Raw genomic sequence first — 15,596 nt, 5'->3', positions numbered from 1 at the left:
TTCGACACCTTCCTATCTTTTCATTGTATCGCAGTCTTGTGATGTTTTGAAACGATGAAAATATTAATAAACCTGATTGATTGATTGATTGATTGATTGGCAGGTTCACGTTCGCGTTCTGTGCGTGAGCTTCAGAAATTTTGAGGTCCGCGTTCGCAAACGAACCTTGGTAGTTTATGCATTGTGAACCTTTTTCGTATATTACAAATTTCCACATCGCTATAACTTGTCTTTATTTGAAATTCTTTGCTTCTCAACTTCCAACCACCATCCGTAAGGCGCTGGCAGTACGAAAAGAAACTCAGCACTAAACGAGCATGCACCTTGCCAATTTCAAAATCGAAAGTTTGCTTGGAATATTCAGCTTTCCGTTTGTGAATCTTTAGTTACTATCTGCTGTGAGCTTTGCCCGGAATCACACAATAGCAAGATCGAAACACACTACACATAGGAAGTCAGCGAATTGTGCTTATAGTCAACCAACCAATTATATTATGTGTACATCAACAAAATTATATAAAGAATGCTTCGATACCTGATGTAAAAAATCCATCAGGCGTACGGGATCTATCTAGATTTGATATCCCTATTAGGGCTGGGCAAAATCGAGTACCTGAGTGATTCGATTCTGAATCACGTAAAATGCTTCGAGTCGAGTCGAGTAATCGAGTATCACTTATTATGACGTCACAACAAAATGTAATATATCAAGTTCAAATATGTACTTTTTATGCGACCACAAGGACAATAATTCCTGTTATCCATCACATTAAAAATACTTTGGTATTTTTCCGACCATACCGATTTCACTGCTCTTGGTTTTGGGATGATCATGACTTCGGAGATGTGGTATTTCCAGTTACGTTCGTAGCTTTTGTACTATATGTTTCGTATACTACGATACGGTTTCAAGGCTTCAACAGTGAAAATTAGTATCGAAACTATAATCCTCGTTGATAAGTTAACTTTCAGAGGCGAGAAGCGTATAATTTCAGTACTCGAAAAAATCGTATTTTACGACTCTACTCGAACCATTAAAATTAATACTCGATTCTGACTCGAGTACTCGAATCATTGTGCCAAGCCCTAATCCCTATTGGATACCCGATTACGGTGCTGGCTACTGTATAACTTGTTTTAAGATAAAATCTGGGGCAAGTATAGAACCAGGTATTTCTCTCTTAAGGGGCACTGCGTTGATGCGTTCTAAAAATGATGCGGTCTCAAATTGAAGAACAGATCGGAGAAAAATTGACCGCAGCCTTTTTTCAGAAAGCCATCGTTATATTGCTGCAACTAAATGATTTTTTGAATAGCGCCCCGTTCCAATCCAGCTCCCGCGGCTGCGCGTCATCGTTTCTTAACCCGCTGCGAAATTTCTAGCACGATATCTCTACTGCCGCCATTGTTCGACGCGATTAGACAGCCCCGCAGAGAAAGCACCTTAGTTGTCAGACGATATTATGAAGGAATTGTGTCTTACACACCAATTGGTGGTTTAATTACGTTAAGTAAGCGTACGGTTAAGACTGGTTAAGAAACGATGATGCGCAGCCGCGGCAGCTGGAGTGGAACAGGGTTCCATTACGGTGACTTTCTGGAGAAAATCGCTGCGGACAAAATTTTTGTTCGATCCGTTTTTCAATTTGAGACCACATCATTTTTAGAGCGCAGTGCCCCTTAAGAAAGAAATACCGGGTTCTATACTTGCGCCAGATTTTATCTCAAGCACAAGTTATACAGTAGCCAAACACCCTATTCGGGTATCTAATAGGGATATCAAATCAAGTTAGATCCCGTACGCCTGATAGATTTTTTACATTAGACATCGACGCATTCGTTATATAATTTCGTTGATGTAAATGCAATTGATTGGTTGACTCAGCGCAATTCGATGACTTCCTTTAAGAATATACTTTCTGGTCTAGCCACGAGTCCTCCTTGAGATTGTTGGCAAAGCGATTGAAGATTTTGTGGAATTATTATAGCATGTATTGGCCCAGTGGATACATTAGAATTAGGTGACGTTTAAAAACTCAGCATTGTGACATAATGTGGCCCGAGTTGTCGCGAAATATCACATACATTAATATATTACTTTACGGTAATATAGCGTTGGAATTGGTAATATGACGTCACGGGACGTCATAGGTTCTCGTTCGAATTCACACAGAACCTTTCGGAACTGTTCGCGTTCATACCTTTCAGGGGTTATCACCATCCCTAATATTTATGTCATAGGAAAATTTATGACTTGATCGCAAATATCTGCGCTGTTTCATAATTAAATCAAGGATGAAACTTGTTTAAGAATTGTAGTCAAAATATGACCAATTCAAAACCAGATTCACGTGAAGTAGGAAGAGTTCGCGCTATACATTTGTAGGCATGGTAATTACTGCGTTTCTGGACTCTGCGTATATACTTTATGTCATAAAGTACCAACTTCCACACCATCACACACTATTCGTTCTTGTAATAGCCCATTATGATATGAATCTGCAAACTCGTAAATTCAACTTCTTCGATTACTCCCTGAGGGAATGGCCACACATTGCTTCTTGTGAAATTCGGGAGCGACACCAATTAGAGACTAAGTGGATCCCATTAAATTGAACACCAAATGATTGATAATGACACATATTCGCCGCTAAAATGCGAAGTCGATCGACATTGCGGTGGGTGATTACAGCGTGGCGTGGTTTTGATCGGTTTTATGTGTGCCGCATACGCGTCTCTCTTTATTCCAATGAGACCAGCTTCGATGACGCAATCCAAGAAAATATAGGCAATCCATTGACATGAGGCATTTCCGCAATTGTAAATACGCTTGTATTCTGCCATACAACTGGCAAAAGTGTTCAAATAGTCAATGAACGACCGTAGTACAGGCGACACGCAGTCAGCAGTCGGTAGCCGTAGTACCAGAGAATTAAATAAAGGCGAAGGTTGGGAAGAGTTAAAAGATTTGATAATAAATTGGTTGAATAAAGGCGAATGTGAAAATGACAACCGTCTATATTCTGGCGGAGCGTGTTTAGCTCGTGCGTTTGTCCAAAATGTATTTTTTCGTGCTGCATAACCGCGTAAGGCTCGGGCTGCGCGCCATGTCTCTGCAACACAGCTTTTTTTTTAATGCTTTGATCAATATGACTGGAGCCTGCTCATGTTTATTATGTAATTTGTGATTTCGTCATTCCCTGGACATTGGATAGTCCTCAATATTGTTTATGGTGGTATATCTGGCTTAATTTATGTTTGTCCCCTTCAGTCGACATTCATTCTCCATTATAAAAGCTTGAGAATAACACGATTTTCATATCGTGCCGTGTCAGGGTTACGTACTCTGCCGCTCGAAAAGAAAATTCGGAAAAATCGATTCTAACTAGGTGCCGAGACGATATAGCTCCTTTCATCTTGTTCTTCTTAAGTCACGAAAGTCCGGCCTATGTGGGGCTGTGGTATTTGATTCGACAACACTATAGTAGCCTACGTGCCTCCGATTAATAATAATGACCACGCGACGACCAACTTGCGGAAAAACTTCACTATTTTAGACCTGTGGTTCTCAAACTGAAGTCCGCGGTCACGAGACAATTTTTTGGTGCTGTGAAGCACATTCCAGAAAATAAACGTGATCCCGAAAAAAGGGAATTATTGGAATATGAAATGCGTCACATAAATTAACGTAAACAGAGTTTTTGGGGTATATTTATTCAACTTGAAATTTTCCTTCGCGCTTCGCGTAAGTTAGTGACACTCTGACACTAGAATATAGATTTCTTGATTTTATGATGGGTACATCCTCCCTAATTAAATACCCATAACTTACAGAAACTAGTCTAACTATATCTGTATAGCAACGCTTGAGACCGGTGGGAGGCTTCGGTCTTGAGGTGTGCATGTGCATTGTGCAGCTTGCGGCATTTTATCAGCATTTTATCGCCCGTGCCATTTCCACCCCAGTACACGCCAAGACATAACAGTTTTTGGCCAACGTTCGACTCCACAGCGTGCGCTGCTAATACAATCCACAACGGCGATAAAATCGTGGCCCAAAATGACCACCGCACGTGCAAAAATACTTCGATATTGAAATGTTCAGTTCAGGAGTCATAGGCGTAAAATAGTTTGAATTCAAATAATCCTGTCCTTAGCACCTGAGCACCGCGGTGAAAATGCGACCATCAGATGACAATATAATGCACCTCCAAGTGAATAATTAAACCTGTAATCAGTATGATGTCTGATTCCCGAATCACAAATGTATAGTGTATATTTTATTGCACCACAACAATCGTAGACGCCTTCTCTCTGAATTCGTAACTGTTGAGATATTTGTATTCGGAAGGAGAGAATACCTCACTCGGACAAAGTCCTTATACTTAGTGCTAGTCATTAGAGAACATATTTGCGTATTTTCATAACTTTCAGGAAGTGAGGCGAGTGGGCGGTAGTTACGACGATGTGCATATGAGAGATCGAGGTCGACGCTTCGTTTCTGTATCGCGCCACCAAAATGCGCTAGCAAATTCTGGTATGGATCCGGTGCCGCTAAGGGGTATGGTACGTAATAACGATCTCGGTAGTGCGTCATTGAACAGTGTAAGGGGAAATTATTTTTGTAGAGTCGTTCAATATGCAAGTTTGGGTGTCAGCATATTTCACAGAAGGGTTTTAGTTCCTATACAATTTAAACGCTGGTGTTACTGGGTTCGAGCTGTGTGCTCTGCATTCACACGCTCCCTGACTTGTCGACTCCGTTAGTTAGCAAGTGTCCATGTCCATTGTCCATTCTTGATATAGAAAATACCAAATTAGACATACGTACGGGCGTATGTTGAAAGCAAACAGCGCTAGCAAAATATGGCGGTACCATGAGAATGCAATCATCGCGAGCATTAGAGCAATGTACCGTAAGAACGAATAATATGACCCTATTTGAACTTCCACTACTACTGTAGCAGTTGAATGTACTTTCGTGCGCTAATATCTTAGTGATGACAATCCTATTATTCAATTGATGTTCTGTACCTCCAAGAAGCTCTTCAATCCTATTATTATATGCAGCACTGCGTCACTCAATATCAGGGAATATGCCGGTACGAAGATGCAGGATGTTCTATTCTTCGATTGTCTGATAAAATGTATTGTGGTGAGCGTTCTTGTACGCAGAGAAATCTCTGCCTCTGTTTTGGAATGCTTACTGCCATTGCATTTCCTCTGACGTAATGACTTGTCTGCCTGCTGTAGTAGACTTAACCACAGGTTTCAGTTTTCGTGCGACATCATAACTCGTGTGTGTGGATCGGAGAAATTTACTGGCAGCAGCGGCACTACTACAGTGATCAATGAGATTATAATTAGTATACATGTTAATAGTCACATCCGGAATACTGTTCTAACTCGATGTTCCCTTACCAGTATAAGCAAGGGCTATTCCCTATAATCTAATATTCTAGTGAAAATGGGTTTCGATATCGTTTTATATATTCAATTTATGCGTTATAGACCTTGTATCTAATTGCAGCGTTTTAGTGTGCTTATTATTCGTTTATTCACTATATGGCTCGACAATCATATCTTTTATAAAATGATTTAGAATATAGAGCTTTTTCACTTGACTTTCCATGGTGCCCAGTCGGGTGTGAGTATAGGTTAATCAATGATCAATGATCAATGATCATGCATGCATACAAATACGAAGGCGGAAAATGATTCTTATGGTGAAGTTGATTAAACGTCCGTGGCAAGTGAATTGATATACCAATTTCTGATAGGACAAGTGATTCAGATATTTTGAGAATTATACAGGTGGATATACTTTGATATCATTGAAATAACTGCTGCACGACCCCAGGCAAGATACACACTACACAGCTATATATTGATCTATGGATGGGCAATTGGGCTATGGGCATAGCTTATTGCGAACGTGATATTCTATAGCACGATATGCTGTGTCGTAAACCGAAAGCAATTGCTTTACTCACCCTTGGTTGTTGGATGAATTTGAGAATCGCGTCGCACGTTTCATAGTTATGGTGATATCTATGTATATGCATATTGTGTATAGTTTGGAGACTTAAATCAAACATTCGTATGTGGAGGTGCGGGCAGACTGCAGCGTTATTACCCATAGGTATTATTCCCGTACGGCATGCAGTGCTTCTAAGGCATTTCTAAAGCCAGCCTCACTTTGGTTATCTCGTATGGACTATCACACTGTATATTCCCATAAATCGGTGTTACAATATCAATAAGGACAAATTTGCCTACTGTCAGAAACAGGCCTTTTCCGTCTATGAAATCGTTGTCAACTAACACAGCATTGATTACGCATAACAAGAACTGTGATCATATTTAACAATTATTTGAGTCGCATGTTCCCCGTTTCATCTGCGATAGTGAAGTCGGCGACGGGTCTCAAGTTTTGAGGTGCATTAGCAAAGCGCCGAAGGAAGAATTATATTATTGCCCGAGACCTCTCGTTTCCAGATTTCGCTCTGTATCGCATTAGCTTGCCATTTTCGTTTGTCTGTATGCATTATTGATTCTGCTTTCAAAAAATACCGCGTAATCGTTTTTGCATCAGAGACGCGTTTTGAATCTATGTAATTTGCTATCTTGATCTTCATCGAAAGCTCGAGTTCTTTCTGACGAGATGATGCAGAGCATCCAGAGCAGGCTCAAGAGCAGAAAAGTGCTTGGTGTCGGAGAAGGTGCAAACGGGCGTCAACATCGCTCTAAGGTTGCTTATATTTATATGATATTGATTCGGCGAAATATATATGTCCAATGTCCATGCCCATACTAATTAAATCTATCGATCGCCCATTTTGTTACTATGTATTTCATTTGAAATTCAGATCACTCAGATCCTCGGATGCGATTCACTGACGGACTCGCAGCTGTCATCATCTGATTATCCCGTGTTGCTTAAACTCCTGCAGTACGCGACATGTCTATTGTTTTTGACGATCGGTTTGGTTAGTATTGCATTGTGACTTATTGTTAAACGTGCGTTCCACGCGAATCTTAGCTGATTGTGTTATTCTGAGATTCGGCGTAGTATTTATTAGTAACCACCGAGCACTGTTGTTAGTATCACTCGAGCTAATTGTATTAGTTTTCTTTGTCTGTTTCTTTACTGCATACATACAGTGCTTTTCGCACGCGACGACAGTTACATTCATCAAAGCCCATTGTCTTGACTTTGTACAATTTTGCATAAATTTATACTTTATCCAATTCAGACGAGTTTCACCCGCGCGCCCCTTTAGTCATTGGTATCTCTAGTTTTCACGCGTTTACATATTCATCATTGCTGCGACTGGTCTTATCTTTACCTTGAACTGTTACATACAATGAGTACGGCGGATTATCAGCCTAGAGCAGTGGTTCTCAAACTGGGAGGCGTAAAGCATCTGAAGGTGCGCGAAGTCGCGTGAGAGAAATGAAGTTTCTTGGACTCGGAATGAGTTTAATTTGTGCTGACACTTCCAAGTTCCAACAACAGCAATATTCCAAATTTTTTTACTATTTCAAAAGTCGTAGTTGCGTTGTACCGTCCATAGATCTATGCTAGATTGTGATTGATACCGGACCTTGCACCGACCAGAAGATGTCTCTGAATTAGGTATAACTGGTCAATGCGTGTAGGTGTCAGCTGATGCTTTTATGGTCTCTCTGTCGAGTAACTGTGCAGAGTGGGTAGAAAGACACAAAGTTATGGAGAAATAAGATATTTCCTTATAATACCATGTCAAATGCCATGTATGTGGCTCTGGCTATAGCTTATGGTCGGGTACGTTTGAGCCAAACCCAAGTCAGGAAATCAAAGGTATTATACACCAAAATCGCGAATATTGTGATATGCTATGTGCTACCATTGCACGTGATTGCTTTTGACAGATTATTCAAAATAAGATTTAGCGCGATTTAACTGCAGATCATCAATTGTTGATCTGCGTATAGCTCGAATTTCATATTTGAGAAGTCTCTCAACAGTCATAACCTTCTATGCCATGAAACTGTGCGTTTGGATTGCAAACATTCTGGTTGCTCTTCTTAATATTTTTTGATATGGGGGGCGCTAAATTTTTCACCATCATCAAGGGGGCGTGTCAAAAGGGGTTGAGAACCACTGGCCTAGATAAATTCCCGTCACATAGAAAATATGTAGAATCGGGGTTCGAAGGGCTCCGCCACTTTGAAGGGTGTCGTGACGGTGTCGTTTGACTACTGCGTCACTCGCTCCCCCTAGTTTCCTTTGCGTATGAAATCCGTTCAGTAGCCAATATAGCGACATGAATTTGTTACGTTAAATGGTTTACGTGTATTGCAGGTCCTCTTTTTCATGCCAGGTAGCGAATTCTTGGATGATGTATTGGGCACCGGGATTGCGAAGGGCGATGATATGCAGCAATGCGCGAAAGATGTAAGTTTCCATTATAGGCGTTGGGTGGCGTGAGATTAAATAATAAGAAATTGACCTCAAACTGTGAACAGATAATATATTACATGGCTGTACCCCGTAGATAGGTTTGAAATTGTGTCTTCCAATCAGGAATATGTCAGATGAAAATGCTCTTGGGATGGGATTGAATAATCATTCGTATCGCACATATGAATCTGACAAGAGAAATCATATCGAACGAACCTGAATGCATATGACAGATCAATTGAAGTGCAGTTCGTTCTGTCTCTAGACATTTCACATTACATAGTGTATTAAGGATGTCATTTACGCATAATAATCAATGTTCTTGGAGAATTTTGTAGACAGGCCAACATTGGCTCGAATGATTGATTGCCGCACGATTTTGTTTCGAAACTGCTGATATTATTCTTAAACAAACAAATCGAATAAATTGTAAATAAACAAGGCCCACCATCTACCACTGTCAACCAGACATAGTGCAATCGTAATTGTAATTAGAACGATTACAGCGTTTTCAAGTAATCGTAACAGTAACAGTGTTGGAAAGACCTGAGTCAGATTTTGGAGTCAAGACATTGAATATTATACTTCGCAAAGCATTCTGAATCTGTTGGTCGTACTGAGAAGTTACCGAATCGTCAATACTCAGCCGCTGTTGTAGTGGATTCCATTTTGAATTATGTTTTTATGTGATTAATTCATCTGCAACGACATCGCTGATAAAACACTGTCGTCATGCCCGTAACCGTCGTCGACTGGCAATATAATATCACTACATATACAACTAAGGATAAATGTATCGTGTATGGCACAGGTTCCGCAGAATTGAAGATCTGTGTGGTAGTGTGTCATATATGTCTGAATTCATTTTGAGCTATATGTGACTTTTAAAATCGAATTTACGACCACCAGTAACGGGTGTGGTTTTAGAATAACCATATGTTTGTTACATTATTTCGACAGTCCGTCGTTAAATTCGAATCCGCACTGTATGTAGGGCGTCGGCCTGTAGGCATTTTTAGAGGTAGGGGTGCACCACATACAACCGCGAACGAACAGATATGCGAAGATATGTTTAGTTGAATGGTGAAATGCTATTACTGACAACAAATGTTGGTGATTTCTGGACCATTTCGACGAGTTACACAATCAAACCATGTCGCAGTCAATAAACGTGGCTTACATTGAATTAAACTCCCATGATGGCCATAGTATATCCTGTGAGTAGCAGTCTCAACGACTTACATGAATAACCCGTGACTCATATAGTCTTGGTCGATTTGAAATGGCATGGCACCAAGTTTGACGCACTATTATGGCGCATTGAGTAATGGAGTATGCAACTGCATCCGCTCATTAACTCAATCGACACAAAATGAAAATATTTGTTGACTTGAAATTGACACAAAGTCTGAAAATTTGAGATGACCATCTTGACTCAAGCCACTCTAAAACTGTGCGTGACTTAGTCGTGACTTGACTTGGAAATTTTCGAAATTACTCGACTTGATTCAAGTCAAAATTAGAACGGACTCGAAATGACTTGCGACTCGAAGGTATGGATTTTATCCTAACACTTAAACGTAGTCGATCTCTTGACAGATTCCAGAGACAATCGTAATCAAATATTTTGGATATTCGATTGCGTTGTAAAACGCTGATTACGCGACTATGACATCAACTGAAAAAGTAATGGTGCCGTATACCAAGTTCTTGACAGCAGAAACATCAAATTAGTCAACCTCATGGGTTAATATTATCACATCAAAATACACTAATCAATTGTAGCGTCACTGATTATCCACACGTAGTTGCGCACGGTCTGTAAGTAGCCTACTCGATTCTCGATAGTCGATACTCGATAGTATTAGATGACCACTGCTCCACAATATTTCTGGTCACCAATAGGTACCGCATGTTCGTATAAGGGGAATGACAATCTCCACTTTACTAGAATTCAAACTTCTTTGAATCGTGCATGTCGCAATTAGTAAAATTGGTGTTTGATTGTTCTTGCCAGGTAATCGCGGTTTGATCGTAGTACGCAAACCACACAAATGTTAATGAATCGATTAAAGATTTGAAAATATTTAAGCTGTCGAATAAAACACTTCGATTGGCATATCAAGTTACTATAACTCAGCGCTGGCTAACAAAAATAGATTGATGATTTCAATAACAATATTTGATCTGTTGCTGCTGTATGCTTACCGTGACGTCACTAACGAAAGCCGAAATTTGATTAATTTATGAAAATGCGAAAAATTCATACGGAAAAAATCTTACGTGATAGAGAAATTCTAAGAATAGAATCGGATTCGGCAACCTTTAATTAGCCTAAATCAATCATTAAGATTTTTAACGCAATTTTTTTTTTCGAAATTTGTAAACCAGTGTAATCGCCCCATGTCTGGTATAGGCAGTCGATCACTCCAATGCAGGGGTGGACAAACTTTTTAGCTCGGGGGCCGCATTCAATATTTGTATCCATTCGCGGGCCGCACTATATAAAATTGGGATACTAAGCCAAAATTCAATTTTGTTACTTGATTATATAGTGACCGACGACATAGAAATACTATAAGTGTATTTGTATATTTAAAACGAACCAAACATTGATTTGATGATAACGTATACACGCGTTAGAAACATTGACGAGAATTTATAAGCTGGTCGTCCTCGTGGTCAAAATTAGGGATGAAAGTCGGTTGTCCCGATTCTTAGAACTGGGTGTAAATTTGAGTCTGTGAGAAGCAATCTGTTTATAGATTTACTGATTGTACTTTTGGTTTACCTCCAGGGCACACAGCGTCATTACCATTCTACTTTTAAATCCGCTTTTTACAATATATAAATATTATAAATATAAATACTTCCACACTTACAAGGAACGAATCTATCTAACTCGCTCTCGAGTCGTTTTTTCCAAGCACAGCGCTAAAAGTAATAAACTTTGTCGTGTTACCAATCTAAAATCACACTCTAGGTCCGAATTAAGTCATTTGCGTTTCACTATCAGTAATGTTTAGCAATTGAAACCATTCAAAATGCATGGGCCTCGAAGTCTGGCTGTCGTGCCGTCAATGATTTAAAAAATGCTATGATTAGAATTAAACTAATCATCATCAGGTTGAAAGATATTAGGAAAAAGTTTAGCCTAAGCAAGTAATTAATAAACTCCATAGATGACGCGAAATCTGCAATGTGGATGTTCGGGCGGGTCTTTTGGGAGTATAGGGCTGGAAAAATGACCTTTTTATCGTTTAGTCACACAACGTGATTCGGCAGTTTTCTAGTCCGGTAATCTAACTTTTGTAATTTGTAAGAAGTGTCCTCCTTTCAGGATCCCAAAATATGGTAACCCTAGTGCTAGTGTGAGAATAGTATGATTGGGCGGTGTTCGTATTTCTTTTGTATTTGATCCGTGAAGTACAGCCTACTCTCAGCTGGTGCGCAGTGCACCGCATGTTCAGTTCAAATCAGTATCGTGAGATGCTTCATGCTCCCAATGCGTGGAAATGTTGACTGTTTCACGAACAGTAAACCGTAAAACCGATATTGATAAGCAGTTGGACTAATAACGAGAGGATGCAACAAACTTGTTTAACACTGAAAGTTTTAAATTTGTATATAGTAGTCACAGTGTGATATCGGATCCCTGTTCTCCATATATTTCGTCGTGAACGTTAAACTGAGCATTTCATTTCAGCTGATGTATGCGCGAAAATTTGGTGCGGCAATGATCACCTTGGCATCGTTGTTTTTTATTGTAACGTTTAACAACTGGCAAAGCAGAAGAGCTGTCAGAATATCCTTGTTTGTTCTCAACGTGTACATCATCTTTGATTTCCTAAGTAAGTACGATGTGACGACTGCTTACACTCAGGATCGTAACAGCACTTCGTCAGCCCCCCGTTGTACGCTTTCACATCGATGTGTTCCCGTTCTCGATGGTCAGCGTGCTACTACTGTCTGGTCGCGCGAAACGCGAAAAAGTTTAATCCATGGTTGAACTACAGTCAATGATAATGGTAATTGGATATATTACAATCAAACTCAGCTCACGTGATTAGAGGTACTGTTAGAGCTTTGGGAATTTACGGCCCGCAATTAATACTTATACAGCATCTGCGGAAGGGCCCGTTGTTATTAATTACTCTGTTGTGTGTTGGTATTTCGTGACATCCCATCTGCCTGCTACCGGCCTACAGTCAAAAGAGTGCGGAATAGCGCAAACCTACCCGACCTAAATAACTTCTTCCGTGCAAAGCACACGATACCTAAGTGAAATTTCTGCACGGGTGTATAATTTTTCTCTATAAGCTCGCCACCCCCCCCCCCCCCCCCAACTGGGGGTTTTATGCTGCGGCAGTTACGGTCCGATGCTTACATTCATTGTACTGCGCTAGTGTACCGTACATATCACGCTTTGTGGTGAAATAACATAGTGAAACTGCTGACAAACCGATTTATTTTGACGATATCTAACGCATCTCCAAGAGATGGGCAAAATCGAATCACAGCCAATGCGTATTGGAAATACCAACGTCAGAATAGAATGGAATCCCTATTTTAATGATATCTTGAATGAACGCATGGACAGAATGCACAGTTGACACTGGACACGTAGTTATACTGAATGCACAATTGTACATGCATATATAGTGTACACTGTATTCAAGAGATCGTTTAAGAAGTGAGGTCGCATCGCAATTGGGGAGGGGGGGCTGTCAAGCATGACTGCTTTGGTGTATGAGAAAAAAACGATATGGTAATATTCCTGTTGATTCGCTTCGAATCAGCCTATTCCATTTTGTAAAGAGGATTGCTTTCGAACTGCTTGATTCGAATCGGACGGCAAATTGATTCGTAACGATTTGGAACTTACAGTGATTCGTTTTGCCCATTCCTAATGATGACCAACTACATTGCATTGGTTTGCTCGTTAGCAATATGCGTTAACGACATGCTTCTAGGCAATTATAGTTGCATGTCACAGACACATATGGATTTTGGATACGAATATATATTTACGAATTAATCACGTACGTGTTGCGTCGTACGTCATCAAGTATAGAATCACTGGTGTATTGTAGAATTGGTGGCGACTTCCAAGGTATGCCGCACAAAAAATGCTGAGTTGGTAACTATTTGAATTTGTGAAGCCACAGCAAATTTGACTCGGACGATTATGTCGACTCCCGAACCATATTTGTTCCTCTCTAACTGAGCACCTGACGGCATAAATGCCACGCTCTATGGGATGCATTCATGTAGGCTTACCATACGTTCTCCTTTAGGAGGATTTGTCCTCCTTTTTTGGGTTTTTAGAAAATGTCCCCTTTTTTGAGATTTTGTCCTCTTTTTGAGGAATTTTGGTCAAATCCATATCAAAATTCGACTGAGATTCCGCAAATCAGCACCGAAGTGACGCTCCGACGGGTATTTCGGGAGCGGAGTGGAAAGTTGATCTTTTTTTTAGTCAACCACCTGATAAAGTGAAGGAAAAAACAGTATTTTGGTCGCCGTGCGAGAAAGATGACCTTTTTTTTTAGTCAACCGACTGCGAAGTTAGAATTTTTTTTCAAGTTTTCAGGATTTTCCACCGGTATTCTAAGTTTGAAAATTTTGACAAAGTGTCCTCCTTTCCCGATTCCAAAATATGGTAACCCTAATTCATGTAATCCCAAATAAGAATTTCAACGTGAGATAGGTTTCGTGCATATTCAGATCGTTGATAGACGTATCTAAATTAACGCAGAATTTAGCAAATGGAAACACTTTTCAGCTGTTTGGATGGACAGTGACACCTTCATATGGACAAGCGAATTCCGCTTATCGTTGCTGATAAGGGCAATCATACTTTTGCTGTCCTCGTACTTTTACAACTACACGGGAATCTCCAATCCATCTATCCCAAATCGGGCCGGCGAATAGCGAGCATTGATTTCTGACAGCTTCACGAGACGATTCTGTTTCAGCGGTGGAAATGCATCGCGCCAACCAAACCCAGGAATCACAAGTTATTGTATCTTCGCCCGATTACGTTTTGGGTATCACTACCTTTGGATATGAACTCATTTTCAATCGTTGCCTATGGCAAGTCCGATTATTGTGTATTGGTTGGTCTATTTGTGATGGCGGGTCATTGCCGTGACCCGCAGCAGTATTATTATTGCTTCTTTTTTGCACTCTTTCGTTGCCACGCACTACGTACGGGTCAATATAATCTATTTTGTTCATTCAAACTACTTAGCGTCAGCAGAAACATCAACCTGTGGTGTAGTCAAGAGAAATATATGTTTCTTACGTATAGGGTTCATTACTTAGTATACTTCCGTTATATCCGTGGTTCCAAAACTGCGGCGACCCCGTCACCGTTTGTGGCAGTCTGATGCTCATGATGGGAATAATACAGTCAGTAGACAACTGGAATTATGACTTTGAGCACGTGGGTTGAGGTTAGATTAGGGCAGTGGTTCCCAACCGGGGAGGATTTCCCCCCTTGGGGGAATTTTGCAATTTTTAGGGAGGAATTCCACTTTAGAATTGTAGCAGATTTCGCAAATAGTTCATGTCCGAACTGACATGTAGTCAACCAGTTATATTCCAACGTATGCTCCTTATGGCTGTTTTTTGTTTGCTGAAAGTATGTTCACATGCTATTTGAAATCTCTTTTTCACATACAACCCCCCCCCCACCCCTTTTTAACTAGTTCAGATGTGTTGCAGTTCGCAAGAAAATTCTGTAGGCCTGCGACGGCCTCTCAATCAAATACATCCTAAGCAAGCAAATGTAGCCTACTGCCGAATCTATCACAACAAGGCCTCTAGTGGAAGTATTTATCCTATATTTTCAAGTCAACATTTTCAGACAGTGACAAAATATTCCAACGTCATCAATTCAAGTCAAAGAGATCGCTAGCCTTGCTTCATTTTTAGTGAACAGCTACCCGATCGAAAAAAGACATGGTAAACTTGGTGCAATGTTGCCGAAACGTAATGGGTGTCCTAAATTTCAATGAGCTCCAGCAGGGAATCTGATCACGTGTATGTTATATATCAGGGCTGTAACCCAGTCACGAGGCTCCGAGTCCCAAGTCAATCTAACTTTCATAGTTTTGACTCAAGTCAAGTCGAGTCATTTTCAATT

At 40.3% G+C, this 15,596-nt stretch overlaps 1 protein-coding gene across 1 annotated transcript; it reads left to right on the top strand.

Moving 5' to 3' along the window:
- Positions 1 to 2,902: 2,902 nt before the first annotated feature.
- Positions 2,903 to 14,691, top strand: LOC145434231 (tumor protein p53-inducible protein 11-like). The gene is made up of 5 exons (XM_080311582.1): positions 2,903 to 6,751; positions 6,870 to 6,989; positions 8,348 to 8,440; positions 12,153 to 12,297; positions 14,232 to 14,691. The coding sequence occupies exons 1-5, from the start codon at positions 6,665 to 6,667 to the stop codon at positions 14,378 to 14,380; spliced, it is 594 nt and encodes a 197-aa protein (XP_080167708.1). The 5' UTR covers positions 2,903 to 6,664; the 3' UTR covers positions 14,381 to 14,691.
- Positions 14,692 to 15,596: the final 905 nt, after the last annotated feature.

Source organism: Botryllus schlosseri, chromosome 2, assembly GCF_051294905.1.
Source record: "Botryllus schlosseri isolate E-star chromosome 2, Bs_hap1, whole genome shotgun sequence".
In the NCBI taxonomy this organism is placed as follows: Eukaryota; Metazoa; Chordata; class Ascidiacea; order Stolidobranchia; family Styelidae; genus Botryllus; species Botryllus schlosseri.
Note: the sequence above shows the minus strand (reverse complement) of the source record. Positions and strands in the feature narration are given on the sequence as shown.

What these genes read in the sequence shown, in the direction of transcription:
- LOC145434231 (XM_080311582.1), top strand. Translation starts at nt 6,665, where the DNA reads ATGATGCAGAGCATCCAGAGCAGGCTCAAGAGCAGAAAAGTGCTTGGT. An exon ending in TGTTTTTGACGATCGGTTTG is followed by an intron (nt 6,990 to 8,347) that starts GTTAGTATTGCA and finishes CGTGTATTGCAG; the next exon opens with GTCCTCTTTTTCATGCCAGG. An exon ending in CATCATCTTTGATTTCCTAA is followed by an intron (nt 12,298 to 14,231) that starts GTAAGTACGATG and finishes AACACTTTTCAG; the next exon opens with CTGTTTGGATGGACAGTGAC.